The 18882-nt window shown below is 43.5% G+C and overlaps 1 protein-coding gene across 8 annotated transcripts in view; it reads left to right on the forward strand.

The window, feature by feature from the left end:
* cadpsa (Ca2+-dependent activator protein for secretion a) overlaps positions 1–18882 on the forward strand; it is a 236621-nt gene that overhangs the window by 88800 nt on the left and 128939 nt on the right. For all 8 annotated transcript variants that reach the window (XM_036002087.1, XM_036002088.1, XM_036002089.1 and 5 more), the window contains exon 9: positions 3517–3583. In XM_036002087.1, the coding sequence (XP_035857980.1) occupies positions 3517–3583 (67 nt within the window). The remainder of the gene's footprint in view (positions 1–3516; positions 3584–18882) is intronic.

The following is an 18882-nucleotide window of genomic DNA, read 5'->3' on the forward strand; positions in this document are numbered from 1 at the left end:
ACAAACCCATCAGAGAGATAGCAAAAACATTAGGTGTGGCTAAATCAACTGTTTGGAACATTCTTAAAAAGAAAGAACGCACCGGTGAGCTCAGCAACACCAAAAGACCCGGAAGACCACGGAAAACAACTGTGGTGGATGACCGAAGAATTCTTTCCCTGGTGAAGAAAACACCCTTCACAACAGTTGGCCAGATCAAGAACACTCTCCAGGAGGTAGGTGTATGTGTGTCAAAGTCAACAATCAAGAGAAGACTTCACCAGAGTGAATACAGAGGGTTCACCACAAGATGTAAACCATTGGTGAGCCTCAAAAACAGGAAGGCCAGATTAGAGTTTGCCAAACAACATCTAAAAAAGCCTTCACAGTTCTGGAACAACATCCTATGGACAGATGAGACCATGATCAACTTGTACCAGAGTGATGGGAAGAGAAGAGTATGGAGAAGAAAAGGAACTGCTCATGATCCAAAGCATACCACCTCATCAGTGAAGCATGGTGGTGGTAGTGTCATGGCGTGGGCATGTATGGCTGCCAATGGAACTGGTTCTCTTGTATTTATTGATGATGTGACTGCTGACAAAAGCAGCAGGATGAATTCTGAAGTGTTTCGGGCAATATTATCTGCTCATATTCAGCCAAATGCTTCAGAACTCATTGGACGGCGCTTCACAGTGCAGATGGACAATGACCCGAAGCATACTGCGAAAGCAACCAAAGAGTTTTTTAAGGGAAAGAAGTGGAATGTTATGCAATGGCCAAGTCAATCACCTGACCTGAATCCGATTGAGCATGCATTTCACTTGCTGAAGACAAAACTGAAGGGAAAATGCCCCAAGAACAAGCAGGAACTGAAGACAGTTGCAGTAGAGGCCTGGCAGAGCATCACCAGGGATGAAACCCAGCGTCTGGTGATGTCTATGCGTTCCAGACTTCAGGCTGTAATTGACTGCAAAGGATTTGCAACCAAGTATTAAAAAGTGAAAGTTTGATTTATGATTGTTAATCTGTCCCATTACTTTTGGTCCCTTAAAAAGTGGCAGGCACATATACAAACTGTAATTCCTACACCGTTCACCTGATTTGGATGTAAATACCCTCAAATTAAAGCTGAAAGTCTGCAGTTAAAGCACATCTTGTTCGTTTCATTTCCAATCCATTGTGGTGGTGTATAGAGCCAAAAAGATTAGAATTGTGTCGATGTCCCAATATTTATGGACCTGACTGTACTCTGTTACAAGTAAAAGTCCTACATTAAAAATGTTACTTAAGTGAAAGTATGTAAGTACCATCATCATGGGGCAGTGGTGACCTAAAGGTTATAGAAGCCAGCTTGTGACCCGGAGGTCGTCGGTTCAATCCCCAGACCGACAGGGTAAAATCTGAAAGTGAAAGAGCTATTGCTTGTCCCTCCCTCATTACCACCACTGAGGTGCCCTTGAGCAAGGCCCTTAACCTCCAACCGCTCCAGTGGAGCTGCTCAGTGGCCAGCAGATGAGACTGTGGTTGTAGTGGGCAGCTTCCAGGTATGAATGTGTAACTGTGTGAATGTGATCAGGGCGTTCCTGCAAAAGAGAGGTTGTCTCTCAGTGAACCTTCCCTGAATAAATAAAGGTTAAAAACTCGATGCAGTAAAATCCTCCCATTTTAGAATGTGGAAAGGATCCAAACAGTTGTGTGTTTAATGGTCGAATACATATATACAGTAAATCTACAGAATTTCCTGTTAGGGATTAACAGAAATGTCCATAAACTTAACGGAGAAGTTACTAGTTATTTTCTGCCAGGACATTATCCCAACAGATTTTTTTTCTTACAGTGCAGTTTGGGAGGTAGTCTTTATTTTTTGTGACTGTATCTGTACCTTGGACACTACCTTACTCCACTTCATGTTGTTGATTGGGATATATGATGTGTCTAGTTGCAGTAATGCAATGTTACCAGGAGAGGTCAGTGGTGTGCTACACTACCACTCTGTGTGTTCTGTCTAGAGGAATGGACTCCCACATCAGACCTCTGTCACATCAGCTGTAGCACAAGCAAACACATTCCATTTAGTTTACAACAGCTGCATTAATATTTAATTTAATTTTAATTTATTAATATTGCAATATGGACTAGTGCAATATTCAAATATATATGTTAAAGCAAAATATGTGTCAAACCTTTCTGAAATAAGTATTCTGGTGCTGCAGAGATGTCCCAGCCTACAAGTTCTATCCTACAGACTAAAGAGAACATCTTTGCTTGACACAGATCAGTGGTCTTCACTATTTTTTTCATGAGAGCCACACTGACAGGACAAAGTCAATAGGAGAGCCACTTTTACCGCAAAGTATCAAAAGTTACAAATACGAATATGAATACAAAAAACGTTATTGTCCACAGATGTGAACATTTTTCTTCGGTTTCACCAAGAATACAAGAATACAAGAGAGACAGGACATTACAAACAGTGCATAGCCAAGACGGCAACACATAACATACATTTCATGAAAAGTGACATTACAAAGGTTACATTTACAAAAGTAAATAAGTAAATAAATAGATAAATGTAGCCTACTAAAAATGCTTGCTTTGCATAAAACCTGCAACTCGGAAGTCTACCCCAACCTTCATTCCATTCTTAAGTACTGTTCCCAGTGTTATTTAGCACCTTCACAGCATTGGGGACGAAGGGTTTCTTAAAGATGTTTCTATTTGCTGTTGGTACTCTAAAACACCTCCCTGAGGGTAGGAGTTCAAATTCGATGTGTGATGGATGGGAGGGGGTAACGAATCATTTTCTCAGCTGTTTGTAATGCGTTCCTCATAAATACTGCTTAAGTGCCTTTGTGGCTTCCATATAAAGGCACTTAAGCAGTATTTATGAGGAACGCATTACATCCAGTTATAGATAGCATGTCTGCTTATCAATCTGTCATCCCTGAACATACAATATGCATTTCTTTTTACATTAGCCCATCATGTATCTTATCACCCAAGAGCACATTCGGCGTTAAGAGCTGGAAAGACTGCCCAAACTGGCAACTGTTATGGATGGAAGGGCAGAGCAAATTTATTTATCTTTTGTCTATATTTCCATCTTGTAATGCCACTGTTTTGGGTATTTTTTTTTCAATTATTTATAATAGAGCAGACTTAGGGTTGTGTTGTAGCCCTGCTCTTTTTTAAATGTTTTTATGAAATATCCGTATTGACTGCATGATCATATCACCGTATTATTTACTGCCACACAAGCAACATATTAAAGCTGCACGAATGAGAATGAGAATGAGAACACTGAACCAGATCCTTGCAACAATCACACTTTAATCTTTACTTTTTTTTTTTCATTTTTCAATGAAAATGAGAATAATGATACAAAAAAATTATCATTCCCTCCAAGATCGTGGATCATATCGCAATCGCAATATCAGTCAAAATAATCGCAATTAGATATTTTTCTCATATCATGCAGCCCTAACTGAGACATCTCTGTTCTGAATCTTCACTTTTTTTTTTTTATATCCACAGGTACCTTTGGGCCATTGGCAAAAACGTGTGGAAACGATGGAAGAAGAGATTCTTTGTGCTGGTTCAGGTAAGCACAGATAATACAGTCCTGCTCTCGCTGGATTTTATTTTGGTTCCTACATTGCCAAGTCACACAGTAAAACACAGAGAACCATAATACATAATGGTGTGGCATCACCACAGTCTTTAGGTTGCCAGTTGTGAAAGGAAATGGGTTTCTGATGAACTTTCAGTCAGTGCAGCTACATGGTCTGGATCACACGTGGTGTCACATCATGGGGAATGCTGGAGATTTATAAGACTGATATTTTGACATTTGATATCATTTTAATACATGACATTGTTTGAAGTGTAGCACTGGGTCCATGCAATCTATGTGGAGCATACGTAACATGATATCATGCACACCCATGCTTGACCCAAATACAGCCTGCCATAGCACTCACCCTCTGCCTTTGTCAGTTCAGATACACGCCATGTCAATTAATGATTTAGTCAAGTGACAGGAAAGTCATTTGCAACTATATATTAATCAATTAATCATTTAATCATTTTTCGAGCAAGGTTTTTTTCTGTTTATTCTGTGATAGTAAATTGAATTGGGGTTGATTTGAATCCCATTTCCTGCATTTCTACATACATTTATAGGGACTATGGTGATACAAAATCCAGGACATTATTAAGTTGATAGTAATGAAATTATGCCAAAAAGAATAGTAGGTTACTAAACTATTGCTTAAAAAAGGGGCCAATCAATGAGACTTATAAATAAAATAAGATCAAACTCATTTGAAAGTGGGGGGGACACAAACTGGATTTTGAAAAGTGTGTGTGTGTGTGTGTGGGGGGGGGGGGGGGGCGGACCCCTTAACTGAAAGAGAGATGGAGCAGGGACTCCCTACTACTTATATTGTATAAAAAAGTTGCATAATAAACTAAGCCCACAATAACGTTTAGGCCTAAAACCTTTGTACATATCTTTTTTATGGTGCATCGAATACTGAGCTATTAAAATAGCCTAATAATTGTTGGCATGATTTTATAAATCATGTTTTAATGTTGAACAGTGAATCCTTAAGAAGAACTGCATGATGGCTACCTTAGTCATTACCTTACCTATAGGCCAGTAAGCCTATCATCAGAGGGTATTTACTGTATATTTGCTAATAATATGTTGGATTCATGTTAAGGCATTTTACATTTTGTAGACAACTACAATAGAGAATGTGTTTAGTTTATTTATATCTTGATCTATAAAAATAGTAGAAGGTGCACCTGTGATAGACTGGTTATTCGCAGCACAAATAATTATCAGCTTGGAAAAAGCTTCCGAACAAATATATGAACATGATTTCTTGATCTTTGCTCTCTATTAGGGATACATCGCGAATTGGTTCAAAAAAATTGATTGCAGAATCTACTTTAGATTTCACTTGTTTGTCTTCAGACGTCACTACGTCTTCTTCATTTTTTATTTTGTTCGTTCGTTCGTTAATCAGTCCCTCCAGGATTTCGTGATGTCGCGATCGCACCAATTCACGCAAATTCAGCCAATCACCGTGAATTTGGTGCAACTTCAACCAATCCCAGCAGTCCCACGTGCCAGACTTTGTATCAGTATGTGACTCTGAGAGCCAATGACCAAGCGGGAGTGAGAACGGGTTGACGTCACACATACTTCGCCAAATTCATTTCCTTTTTTCTGATATGAAGATGAGACGTGTGTGACTCGAACATCTCACATTTACCAACAAAACGTAATGAAAATGAAAAGACATTTCAGACCTGCCAACTTGTATACATTTTAACATCAATGTAAGCTGTAACGTTTTTTCACTTTGAAGTCGCTGAAAGCTGCTGTTCAGTTCCTCCCGCGACTGCCGCGCGCACACACACAAACACACACATGATGCAGGAAAACCCGGAGATGAGACATAGGCTACAGGATGACCTAAATTGAGGACAGCTACGCTCGTTATTGTAAGTGCAATGATAAGTTAAAGTACAATAAGTAACGTTACTTTATCAAACTGTATGAATGTGTGTCCCAGGCCAGGCCAGGTTAGGAAATGAACTAACAATGTAAAGATCAACAAGCCACTGACACACATGTTCAACTTTGATTCATTCAATAAATTATTATTTTTGTCTTAAATCCACCAGCCATTTTCATATTATACCAACATTTGCAGCATCCTGAGCCTTTTTGGTAAGGTTAGGAAAACTCAGCCCAGAGTAATTATATTCTCCCCAAAACAAGTTTACTTTTTATTTTTAAAGAACTATACAAAAAAAAATCAAAACTTTTTTTGCAACTTTCACTGTCTCTCGCAACTTCATTACAACAAAAATACAAAAGACATCGCAACTTTTTCGCAATTTCTTACAAAAGCTCCCTTGAAATCATCATTTTGGGCCGCAACAATCTCCACAAAAGGCCGCGAAATCCTGGAGGGACTGGTTAATTCTTTTTTGTTCATTAAGATAAAATACAATTTCAGTGTCACTTCTGATAAGAAGATGCATCCGTCATTTTGCACAGTTCATAGAAATCAAGGAATATTTTTGACTCATTTGTCTGCAGCTCATTCTATAAAAAAAAAAAAAATCCTGAGAAAATCGTGAACTGAAAATCATGAATCGTGTCGAATTGAGTTGAGTGTATCGTACCAGCCCTACTCTCTAGCTGTGTTGGAAACCATTTCCTCATTCACTCACTCATTTGAGTGTTTATTAAATAGTGAACTATATCAGGAACAACCAAACCAGATTTCGGACACTACACTGAAAACATTGTTATGTCAGGAGATGCGTCGGTTATTTGTGTGATGGAGCCATCATGTAAACAAACTCAAACAAAAATACTTCTAATATGTCCCTAAAACAAACGCAGTGCTCAGGAGAATAGTAAAAGGTTGTATATATGTTGCATGTAACATTTCCAATGTTTAGAAACAATGCCTGCTCCGTTTTTCCTTTTCAATTTTCGCGGTGACTTCTGCTTCTTCTCCGGGAAAACACGGCCGCGTTGCATTGGGGTGGGAGTAAAATGTAGGGTACACTCAAATTAGCTGTGCATTTTATAGTGGACTATAGTGAATGAAATTAACCGTGGAGAATTCAAACAGCGCTACTAAATGGCAAACACACTATATATAGTGCACTATTTCTGTGACAGAGTACGGTTTAAAACACTCGTACTCTCAAAACCACAACATCAAAATTTGGAATGGAGTGAATGCATGGTGAGCTGCAGAATCTGATCACGTCCGAGAGCTATCTCTAATATTTCCATTGGCCACATGGTGTGTGTGTGTGTGTGTGTGCAGCGGGGAGGAGAGATGCAGCCAAGCTGTCTTCCCTCGGCTGTCAGAGGAATGATGGAGAGGCCAAGCAGGCTTTTGTCAGGAGATGGGGTGGGTGGTGTGGGTGTGTGTGTGTGTGTGTGTGTGTGTGTGTGTAGGGGGGGGGTGGGGGTTGTGGTAGCGGCCATTTCCTGGTGGTTCTGTATTGGGAGGTGGGCAGCAGGCAGGCAGGGGGTTGGGGGCGGAGGGGGGGCGGCCTGTCTCTTGTGCATCGCAGAGGATATGTCTCAGAGCTACAAGTTGACAGCGGATTGACAAAGTCGAGTGAACACTAGCTGGCCTAACACTCGCAGCTAGAAAAGCCCGAGCGCCGCCAACTTGAAGCCTCCCACTTGCTCCCAGCTAAATATATAGCAAGTGACAAATACTGGTCAATAGACTGCGCACTCGTGTGTGTGTGTGTGTGTGTTTTTGTTTATGTCTGTCTGTGTATGTGCATGGATGTTTGTCTTGAGGAGCAGAGACACTATCTGGTTATTGCTGTGTGTGTGTGTTTGAGTGCACATGTACTTTTTGTTGCCGTTTAAGAGATGTTGTATCGTAGGGATAAGTGTGCACTGCATTTTGTGTTTGTTTTTTTTTTTTTCCTTTGCTCACTGTCTGCTTTGCTCATGCAAAGTCTTGGAGGTAAGGACTGACTGTTGGTGCTTTGTTACCCATGTCTGCCTTTACCACTACACACTTCCATATGATTTTTAATTTGTGCCCTCTTTTCAGACTAAACATTTTTATAGTAGTGGATTTGTTCAGATGCATTAGACTTCATTTAAAAAAGAAATAAATAATAAAACAATGATAAACTGTCCTCCACACTGTTAGTGCTAGTGCAGATAATGAAGAGAAGACACAAACACAGACCCTCTTTCAAACTACAAACACACGTACGTGGTACTGATACTAACAAGAGGGGGAGTCCAGAAAAACAGACATTTAGGAGTTAGGATAACTTAAAAAAATCAGAACCAAAGTATTATAATTAAACCAGCTTACATAATACAAATGAAACAAATCAGATTATGTCAATGAATGTGAAAGACAACTATCAGATTCCATTTTTAATTTTTAATTGTTTAACTTTTGAAGAGATATCTGGATGACTGTTTTTATATATTCAGAGGAAGTAAGGAATAGTTATGCAGTGTTCCAATACTGCACACAAGTATTATTGTATAGAGCAATCTACGGACTTGTGAATTCATCAATCTTAAAAATCAATCAGATGTGAGATGCCCTCCCTTGTTTTAGAGATTTTTGGGAAATAAATGATGTGGGAATACAGTCTGTCATGCCTTAAAAGAATCATTTCATATTTTGGCAAATGATGATAATACAGCTGCTATAATATTTTTAATAATAATACATTTTATTAGTACATTACTTTAAAAAGGTACTCAAAGGCACTTTACAGACAATAAAACAATGACAGTAGCAGTTAAAGCAATAACTGTCACAGTTTGAGATATTAAAAAGAGGAGCCAGGAACAAACGCAGACAATCCAACACTGAAACAAGAGAACACCAATATACTCAAGCATATTTGGCAGGGGTTTAGGAGTCCTTCATCAAGAAAATGTTACATTTTTCAATTAAAAAAAAATCAATCTCCCTATACATTTTGTGTCTCTTTGTGGGATCTTGTGTCCCTGTGGGTTTTTGGTCTCTTTTTCACATTTTTTGTACCAGCATTATTACCATATCTGTGTCTAAATCGTTGGAAAAGTTAGAGCAGATAATAAACAAATAACACTCAAAAAGCTTAAAGACAAATCTTGCTAAAGAAGTCCAACTACAGTCATTAGATCTGAGAAAAGTATTGTATTTACATTCATTCAGCTCAGGTGGCTGCCCAAAAGGCTCTGGTTCTGCATGTAAACTGTTTGATGGCGGGGAGAGCACTGCTCAAGAAAAGGAGGGTGGCAGCGAGGGACAGGTGGAACACATCAGGGCGGGGCAGACAATCACAAAGGCGGGAAAACACACAAGGCACGAAGTAAAACAAGACATGACACATGAGCAGAACCTAAAAAAATGAAATAGGAAACAAAACCCTGGATCATGACAACAATATACTAAACTATATACAACTACAACAATGAGAAAGGAAAGGAGATGGATTTAAATTTGTGGGTTTGAAGTGTGGTTTTGAATGAGGGGAGTGAGGGAGAATGTCTGAGGCGTTGGGGGAGAGAGTTCCAGAGGGAGGGGGCAGCGATGGAGACGCTACAGCTCCCACCCCAGGTCCAGTGCTTGGACTGGGTGAGAGGGTGAGAGGGTGAGGGGGTGAGGGTGTTGGCGTCAGCGGTTCTGAGGTTGTGGGTAGGAGTATGTCGGTGCACGAGCGAGGTAGGAAGGGGCGAGGTTGTGAAAGGGGTTGGTTCTCACTCCCAACTCGTCAAATATTGATGCTTGGTCAGTGTCTCTCAGCGTCAGATAATGACGCAAAAATCACCCTTTAGCATCTGTATGGAACGCACCGGGCAGAGCAGCAGCTCGAACGCTGCGCTGTAAGATGATGTAATATTAAGAGAGGCAACAGTAGAGAGTAGTATGAAAGACCGAAAATCTGCATTAGGAGGTTGGTTGGGGTGGTGGATGGGTCAGACAACACAGGACTTTCACCCAGGAGACCCAGGTTTATGTCACATTCTTGTCCCGTTTGTCACTGAAACATACATTTTGTAACCCCACCCACCATCTTTTCCTAAACCTAACTGTCCCGTTCTTGTGCCCCATGTCAGTTAAACGTACGTCCCGAACCAGAATCCCCTCCACCATCTTAAGTGTCGTTCCAATTGACAAACTGAAGTAAACTAGTTGAGATTGACCCTCCGATGGCTGAGGGAGTGAGTGAACAACGATGGTCACTCCAGAGGTGGATTTCACCCACAATGCATTGCAGTTATGCATTTGGTGGCGGAAAATACATCCACGTTTAGGCAGTGATGTAGGCTACAACCGGTAACTGTTGCTGACCACCATAGAAGGAGAAGATGAATAAATACATTTCAACTTTTTAGGTTCCTCATTGTTAGCTTGATATTTTACTGAAACATATAATATAACTAATGTCAATTATTATGTAATTTATACTTTTTATTTACTAGATAGGCTAGTTGTTTGTGTGATTGATTTATTTCCAATATTATCTTTAAATGCATGGAAGAAATTAATATGATTAATCATGATACAGATCACAAAGTTTCTAAATCAGAGGTTCATGCAGCTGATTACCAAGCCTCACTGGAATTAGTCTGCAGGTATGTATGACATGTAAAAAGCAGTCATACTTTTTATAAAAGTTTGTATAGCGCCTTTCATTCAAGAAATAATTTACAATTGCATGACATAAGCAGACATAGAATGGATATAAAAAGGCGATACAATGCGATAATTAATAGAAAATAAGATTGAAAATAAAACACAGCAGTAGCGCCAAGCCTATAGCTGGCAGTCGATCCGTATAGTTTGGGCTGAAAGTGAACGAGGGCAGGTGTGTTCCATTTCACTTCCCCGCTCATTCCCCGCCCACTTTCCCTCTGCTCACCAAGTGGCCTCCGTGTATGCTATGACGTCATACCAAGAGCTGAGTGGAAGTGAAGGAGGGTATGTTGAAACACTAATGAAACGCAGCCCAAGTCGTCCAAATATGGCGCCAAAGGACTAGATGCTAAAGGAGACTTTTTGCGTCAGTCACAAACGCCAGAGGCTTCTGATCTAGCGTGGCCTTTTTGACCTGATGGGAGAGAGGATGTGTTGGAACAGGTTATTGCAGGTGATGAAGAGGATTCTGAACTGGACTTAGTTGAATGGGGAGCCAGTGGAGGTTTCATAGGACTGGGGCGATGTGATCTGTGGTGCGGAAGTGCCTGGATGTACTTTACTTGTTACTTGGATGTACTGTAGCTTGTTGAGGATTTTGGTGGTGCAGTAGTCCAGTCTCGAGGCGATGGAGGCGTGGATGATCCTTTCAGAGGGAGAGGGAGGGGCGAAGATGGCAAAAGGCTGTTTTTGTAATGTGGTGGCGTTTCAAGGAGAGTGGAGGAGAGAGTTTGATCAAAGATGAGACCAAGAGTGTCCGGGTTGGCTCAGTGGGTGGAGCAGGCGCACATATACTGAGAGGCTTATGCCTCGACGCAGAGGTCCAGGGTTTGAGTCCGACCTGTGACGATTTCCTGCATGTCTTCCCCCTCTCTCCCCTTTCTCACCTAGCTGTCTTATCGATTAAAGGTGGAAAAGCCCAAAAAAATAATCTTTAAAAATAAAAGATGACACCAAGATATTCACATTCTTGCCAAGAGTTAGATGAGACGATCAATACCACGCTCATGTCTGTCCGGTAAACATGAAGCTACCACCAGTAACTTATCTTATCACAAGATTGGCAGGGTGGAAACATAGTGTGTTCCATTTACCTCTGAAGTCGGAAGCCGGAGCTGGGAATGACGTCAAACCCAAGTTGAATGCGTTCCATTTACAAGTTGGATTTTTCATTGTGGGTAAGCTCTAGCCAGGTTAGCTATTGTTAGCAATGCCAGTTGATAACAACGCATTACGCTGTTTTGTGCATACAAAGAATGTAACAACATGTCCACAGACAGAAGTTGGACAGGACTGTGTGTACGACTGATTTAGTGTGACACAAATAAGACACAAGTGCCAACAACTGTATGTTACTACAGCTTTCAATACTGTTGATACATGGAGCACCATGTTGGATTTTGAGCACGGGGTACTTTGAGGTTGCCCGACTTCGCAACTCCAGGAACCATCACCTTATCGTGGTGGAGAGGTTTGTGTGTCCCTATGAACCTGAGGGCTGTGGTGTCTGGAGCTTTGTGCTCCTGGTAGGGTCTCCCAAGGCAAAGTGGTCTCAGGTGAGGGGCCAGACAAAGAATGGTTCAAAAACCCCATGAAAAAACGAGGTAGAGATGATGTGACCCTGCCCGGAGGAAGCCCGGGGCCCCCGTCTGGAGCCAGGCCCAGATGGAGGGCCCGTCAGCGAGCGCCTGGTGGCCGGGTTTGCCACGGAGCCCGGCCGGGCACAGCCCGAAAAAGCTACGTGGCACCTCTCTCTCCAACCCATGGGCCCACCACCTGTGGGAGGAACCGCTGGGGTCGGGTGCGCTGCCACATGGGTGGCAGTGAAGGTCAGGGGCCTCGACGGACCAGACCCGGGCAGCAGACGCTGGCTCTGGGGACGTGGAACGTCACCTCTCTGTGGGGGAAGGAACCGGAACTTGTGCGGGAGGTGGAGCGCTACCAGTTGGATCTGGTGGGGCTTACCTCTACGCACAGTCTTGGTTCTGGAACCATACTCCTGGATAGGGGTTGGACTCTTTTCTTCTCCGGAGTTGCCCAGGGTGTGAGGCGCCGGGCGGGTGTGGGGATACTCACAAGTCCCCGGCTGAGCGCCGCTACGTTGGAGTTTACCCCGGTGGACGAGAGGGTCGCCTCCCTACGCCTGCGGGTTGTGGGGGGGAAAACTCTGACTGTTGTTTGTGCGTATGCACCAAACAAGAGCTCGGAGTATTCGGCCTTCTTGGAGACCCTGAATGGAGTCCTGTATGGGGCTCCAGTAGGGGACTCCATAGTTCTGCTGGGGGACTTCAACGCGCACGTGGGCAATGATGGAGACACATGGAGAGGCGTGATTGGGAGGAACGGCCTCCCTGATCTAAACCAGAGTGGTTGTTTGTTGTTGGACTTCTGTGCTAGTCATGGATTGTCTATAACGAACACCATGTTCGAACATAGGGATGCTCATAAGTGTACTTGGTACCAGAGCACCCTAGGCCAAAGGTCAATGATCGATTTTATAATCGTTTCATCTGATCTGAGGCCGTATGTTTTGGACACTCGGGTGAAGAGAGGGGCAGAGCTGTCAACTGATCACCATCTGGTGGTGAGTTGGGTCAGAGGGTGGGGGAAGACTCTGGACAGACCTGGTAAACCCAAACGGGTAGTGCGGGTGAACTGGGAACGTCTGGAGGAGGCCCCTGTCCGACAGACTTTCAACTCACACCTCCGGCGGAGCTTTTCGTGCATCCCTGTGGAGGCTGGGGGCATTGAACCCGAGTGGACAATGTTCAAAGTTTCCATTGCTGAAGCTGCGGCGGGGAGCTGTGGTCTTAGGGTCTTAGGTGCCTCAAGGGGCGGCAACCCACGAATACCGTGGTGGACACCGGTGGTCAGGGAAGCCATCCGACTGAAGAAGGAGTCTTTCTGGGATATGTTATCCCAGGGGACTCCGGAGGCAGTGGCAAGGTACCGAAGGGCCCGAAGGGCTGCAGCCTCTGCCGTGAAAGAGGCAAAGCAGCGGGTGTGGGAGAAGTTCGGAGAAGACATGGAGAAGGACTTTCGGTCGGCACCAAGGTGTTTCTGGAAAACTGTTTGCCACCTCAGGAGGAGGAAGCGGGGAACCATCCAAGCTGTGTACAGTAAGGATGGGACGCTGCTGACCTCAACTGAGGAGGTAATAGGGCGGTGGAAGGAGCACTTTGAGGAACTCCTAAATCCGACTAATACGCCCTCTATGGTAGAGGCAGAGCTGGAGGATGATGGGGGATTGTCGTCAATTTCCCTGGTGGAAGTTGCTGAGGTAGTTAAACAACTCCACAGTGGCAAAGCCCCAGGGATTGATGAGATCCGTCCAGAAATGCTTAAAGCTCTGGGTGTGGAGGGGTTGTCTTGGTTGACACGCCTCTTCAACATTGCGTGGAAGTCGGGGACGGTGCCTAAGGAGTGGCAGACCGGGGTGGTGGTTCCCCTTTTCAAAAAGGGGGACCAGAGGGTGTGTGCCAATTACAGGGGTATCACACTTCTCAGCCTCCCCGGTAAAGTCTACTCCAAGGTGCTGGAAAGGAGGGTTCGGTCGATAGTCGAACCTCAGGTTGAAGAGGAACAATGCGGATTCCGTCCTGGTCGTGGAACAACGGACCAGATCTTTACTCTCGCAAGGATCCTGGAGGGAGCCTGGGAGTATGCCCAACCGGTCTACATGTGCTTTGTGGATCTGGAGAAGGCGTATGACCGGGTCCCCCGGGAGACACTGTGGGAGGTGCTGCGGGAGTACGGGGTGAGGGGGTCCCTTCTCAGGGCCATCCAATCTCTGTACGACCAAAGCGAGAGCTGTGTCCGGGTTCTCGGCAGTAAGTCGGACTCGTTTCAGGTGAGAGTTGGCCTCCGCCAGGGCTGCGCTTTGTCACCAATCCTGTTTGTAGTATTTATGGACAGGATATCGAGGCGTAGTCGGGGTGGAGAGGGGTTGCAGTTTGGTGAGCTGGGGATCTCATCGCTGCTTTTTGCAGATGATGTGGTCCTGATGGCATCGTCGGCCTGTGACCTTCAGCACTCACTGGATCGGTTCGCAGCCGAGTGTGAAGCGGCTGGGATTAGGATCAGCACCTCTAAATCTGAGGCCATGGTTCTCAGCAGGAAACCGATGGAGTGCCTTCTCCAGGTATGGAATGAGTCTTTACCCCAAGTGAAGGAGTTCAAGTACCTTGGAGTCTTGTTCGCGAGTGAGGGAACAATGGAGCGGGAGATTGGTCGGAGAATCGGCGCAGCGGGTGCGGTATTACACTCAATTTATCGCACCGTTGTGACGAAAAGAGAGCTGAGCCAGAAGGCAAAGCTCTCAATCTACCGGTCAGTTTTCGTTCCTACCCTCACCTATGGTCATGAAGGCTGGGTCATGACCGAAAGAACGAGATCCAGGGTACAAGCGGCCGAAATGGGTTTCCTCAGGAGGGTGGCTGGCGTCTCCCTTAGAGATAGGGTGAGAAGCTCAGTCATCCGTGAGGAGCTCGGAGTAGAGCCGCTGCTCCTTCGCGTCGAAAGGAGCCAGTTGAGGTGGTTCGGGCATCTGGTAAGGATGCCCCCTGGGCGCCTCCCTAGGGAGGTTTTCCAGGCACGTCCAGCTGGGAGGAGGCCTCGGGGAAGACCCAGAACTAGGTGGAGGGATTATATCTCCAACCTGGCCTGGGAACGCCTCGGGATCCCCCAGTCGGAGCTGGTTAATGTGGCTCGGGAAAGGGAAGTTTGGGGTCCCCTGCTGGAGCTGCTACCCCCGCGACCCGTTACCGGATAAGCGGAAGAAGATGGATGGATGGATGACTTCGCAACTCGAGTTCAGGGGTGTATTTCCGACTTTGACCTTGGACATTCCAACTTCCGTGAACGAATGGAACTCACTAACAGCTAGCCACCTCAAAAACTCACTAATGAACTAATTCCATCTCATTTGTTTAATCTGTACAACAATTCTTTCTTTCCCCTCTGCAAGATATCGAACAAGCATATTTTTCTGAAATGTCAAACTTTCTTTAAACAGAACATTGTGACCATAACAAACTCAAGTTAGCTTAGCATTGGCCTAGTAAGGTGGTGATGTAGGACTTACAGGTCCTGACTTGGCTCTATGTGTGCTTTGACATAGGCAGCGGTCTGTTCTGCCTTCTTTTAATAAAACTCACCCGACCTTATTACTCTGGAAGTACTGAAGCCTCTGAGCTTTTTCAGATTATTCAATGTCAGTACATCTCTAAGAAAAGAGAAGCCACCTGTACAGTAGTATATTCAAACTCTCACAGATGCCGGTTCAGTGAGAGGAATAACTGGAAGTCATATGTAGTTGTTGAATACATATTTTCCTATTGGATTATGGCATCGGTAGTTGCCGTAATCAAGGGTATGCCTGACACTTGTGACAAACATATATTTAAAGTCTAAGTGTGGTTGAAACATGGGAACAATACATTCCTGGAGCTGTTTGTGTGGTCAACAACGTCAATACACAGGCCTCTCAGCCTGACGCCTACATGCAGATAAAGACCATTGCCATACCACATGGTGGTCCAGTGGATAGCACTGTGGCCTCACAGGTCGTCCCGGGCTTTTCTGTGTGGAGTTTGCATGTTCTCCCCATGTCTGTGTGGTTTTTCTACGGGTGCTTCGGTTTCCCCTACCATCAAAAACATGTAGATTAGGTTCTCCAGTCAGTGCCTTTGATCAAGGCACTGGCTCAGATCTGGAGTTGGTCCCCAGGTGCTGTAAATGGCTGCCCATTGCTCCCTTGGGGGATGCAGAGAATGAATTTCACTACATGTATGTGTATGTGACAATAAAGTACCTTTACCTTTACTGTACAGCAAAGCTGCAGTAAAGGGAACTCTATCTTTCTAATATTGACTCAATAATAGACACAGTCTTGTATAAAGTACTTGAAAGCAATTCTTGAGTAAAAGTACACATATCTTAACAGAAAATGACTTTGGTAGAAGTTAAAGTCACCTTTTAGAACATTACTTGAGTAAAAGTCCTAAAGTATCTGATATTTACTGCAGCATCAAAAGTTCAAGTTCAAGTGACTTTTATTTGTCCCCCAATGGGGCAATTTGTTGTGCAGCAGATAGAATAGTACAAATCACACACAATCATACACACTATACAGATATTGCCTACCTTGCAGGCATAGTTAAAAACAATAAAAACAGTAAACAATCAATAAATAGTAAGTCAATAAGTTATCTATGGTTCTTTGTAGAATTAATAAGTAGAATGGCTGCAGGTACAAAAGAGTGTTTATATCTGTTGGTTCTGAGTTTTGGGAGATTAAAGCGTGATCCAGATGACAACATCTGAAATTCAGCCTGTAAGTGATGAGGACTATCTGACAGGATAGATTCAACCCTTCTTAGCATCTGCTTCTGATAAAGTTCCTCCAGGCCTTTCTGCTTAGGACCTGTGATGCAGCTGCTCACCTTAATTAACCTGGAAAGGGAGTTTTTATTTTGTTTTACAGTAATGGACCCATACCAGCAGATAAAGGAGAAGGTGACAACTGACTCAACAAAAGACCTATAGAAAAAGGGTGATCAGGGTATTGTCCACATTAAACTTGGCCAGCTTCCTAAGGCAATACAGGTGTTGCTGGCCTTTCTTGAATGCAAACTAGTATTTGGCTCAAAACACAACTTGTCGTCAATAATGGATCCTAAATACTTGTACTCTTTAACAACCTCTATTTCCTGACCATTTATACTAGTTCTACAGTGTTAGTGACATTATGCCTAAAGTCAATACACAAGTCCTTAGTCTTTGAGGCATTCAGTTCAAGAAAGGCATCCTGACACCATGTAACAAAGTGCTCAATGACCGGACCGTGTGAAGTTTCCTCGTTGTTCAGTAAGCTGACAATAACCGTATCATCAGCAAACTTCACAAAGTGTCGGTTTTCAGTCACAGAGCGACAGTCATTGGTGTACAGAATATAGAGGAGGGGGGAAAGAACACACCCCTGCGGTGAGCCAGTTGATGAGAGGGCCAAGTCAGAGAGGTGACCATTGACTCTCACTCGCTGGGATCTATTTGTGAGGAAGTCTAAAATCCAGCCCACAAGGTTGGCCTCCAGTTGGAACTGATGCAAGAGCTTCTCAACCAGCAGGTGGGGCTGAATAGTGTTAAAGGCTGACGAGAAGTCCACAAACAGTAGTCTGGCATGGTTTTTGTTTCCCTCAAAGTGTTTAAGGGTGAGGTTGAGTACTGTTACAGTTGCATCCTGGACCCCTCTGTTGAGTCTATATGCAAACTGTAGTGGGTCGAGGAGGCAGTTCGTCCAAAATGTCAGTTCTCTTTTGATCAGCTTTTCACAAGTGACGTAAGGGCTATGGGTCTGTAATCATTTAAAGTCTTTGCAACAGGGACTATAGTTGACTGTTTCCATAGGTCAGGGACCTTCTGTTGGCACATAGATTGATTAAAAATATAATTAAAAATGGGGCCTAGCTGTTCCGCATGACAAGAAAGAAGACGGCTGCCAATGTTGTCTGGGCCCGGACTTGTTTTGGCTTTGCAGTATTTAAAGGTGTTCACAACACTTTGTGCAGAGAAACAGACAGCTGATTGGGACAGGGACAGTAAAGACTGTTTTTGGCCAACAATTTTGTTGCTTGTTGTCATGTTTGTCAAATCTTGAATAAAATTTATTTAGTTCTTGGGCCAGGGATATGTCTGAGGTGAAGCCTTCCAATGCCACCTTTTTCTTTGTTTTGTCATTTTAATACTGTCCCACGCTGAGCCTAGGAGGTTATTGCCCAGTTTTTGTTCCACTTTGAGTTTATAGTCCCATTTAGTCCTTTTGATTTCATGTTTACTCTCCTTTTGAATGCTGTGTAATTCCTGGAAGTTATTTTGTCTGAATGCTAGCTTTTTCTTTTTCAACAAGTCTTTAAGTTGTTTTCTCACCCATGGCTTGTTATTGGGGTATATTTTGACATATATATATATATATATATATATATATATATATATATATATATTTATTTATTTATTTTCTTGAAGCTGCACTTTCATATGGCTCTTTGTAGTTTTGCTTATTTAAAGCTAATGTACTTGCACTTACTACTTGTTGTCTGGAGTTTGTACCTTCAGGGTTGAAAGCACTTAATTGGAAGTTGCTTTGGATAAAAGCGTCAGCTAAATGACATGTAATGTAATGTAATGTAATGTAACTTTTTTAGGAATTACAGTGTTCTCACAATATGCAACCCATGAGCTGCCCACTTCAGTCAGTTCATCTATGTCCCGTGAAGCTTGGACAAACTCCTCCCATAAGGTACAGTCCAAGCAGCCTTGCAAGGCCAGCGTAGCCTCCTCAGACCAGACCTTCACTTGCCTGGTATCCACTTTCCCCCTCTGTAGGCAAGTGCGATACGCTGGTATAAGATGCACGCAGTTGTGATCGGCAGAACCCAGGGGAGTGAGAGGGACAGATTTGTAGGCACCTTTAAAGGAGCCATAACACTGATCAAGAATCTTGGGCAGGATTTATAAAAACATTTACATTTTTTTTCCAATTGACAATGATTGAAGTCAATTAAAATTAGGTTTGGGGCATCGGGGGACACTGCCTGTAGTTTCTGAACAGTGCTATAGATTAATTCTAGGGCAGTGCTTTCGTTAGCCTTCGGGTGAATGTAAACAACAGTTACGAAAATCTGCG

The sequence above is a fragment of the Sander lucioperca genome, chromosome 6 (assembly GCF_008315115.2).
Source record: "Sander lucioperca isolate FBNREF2018 chromosome 6, SLUC_FBN_1.2, whole genome shotgun sequence".
NCBI classification, from domain to species: Eukaryota; Metazoa; Chordata; class Actinopteri; order Perciformes; family Percidae; genus Sander; species Sander lucioperca.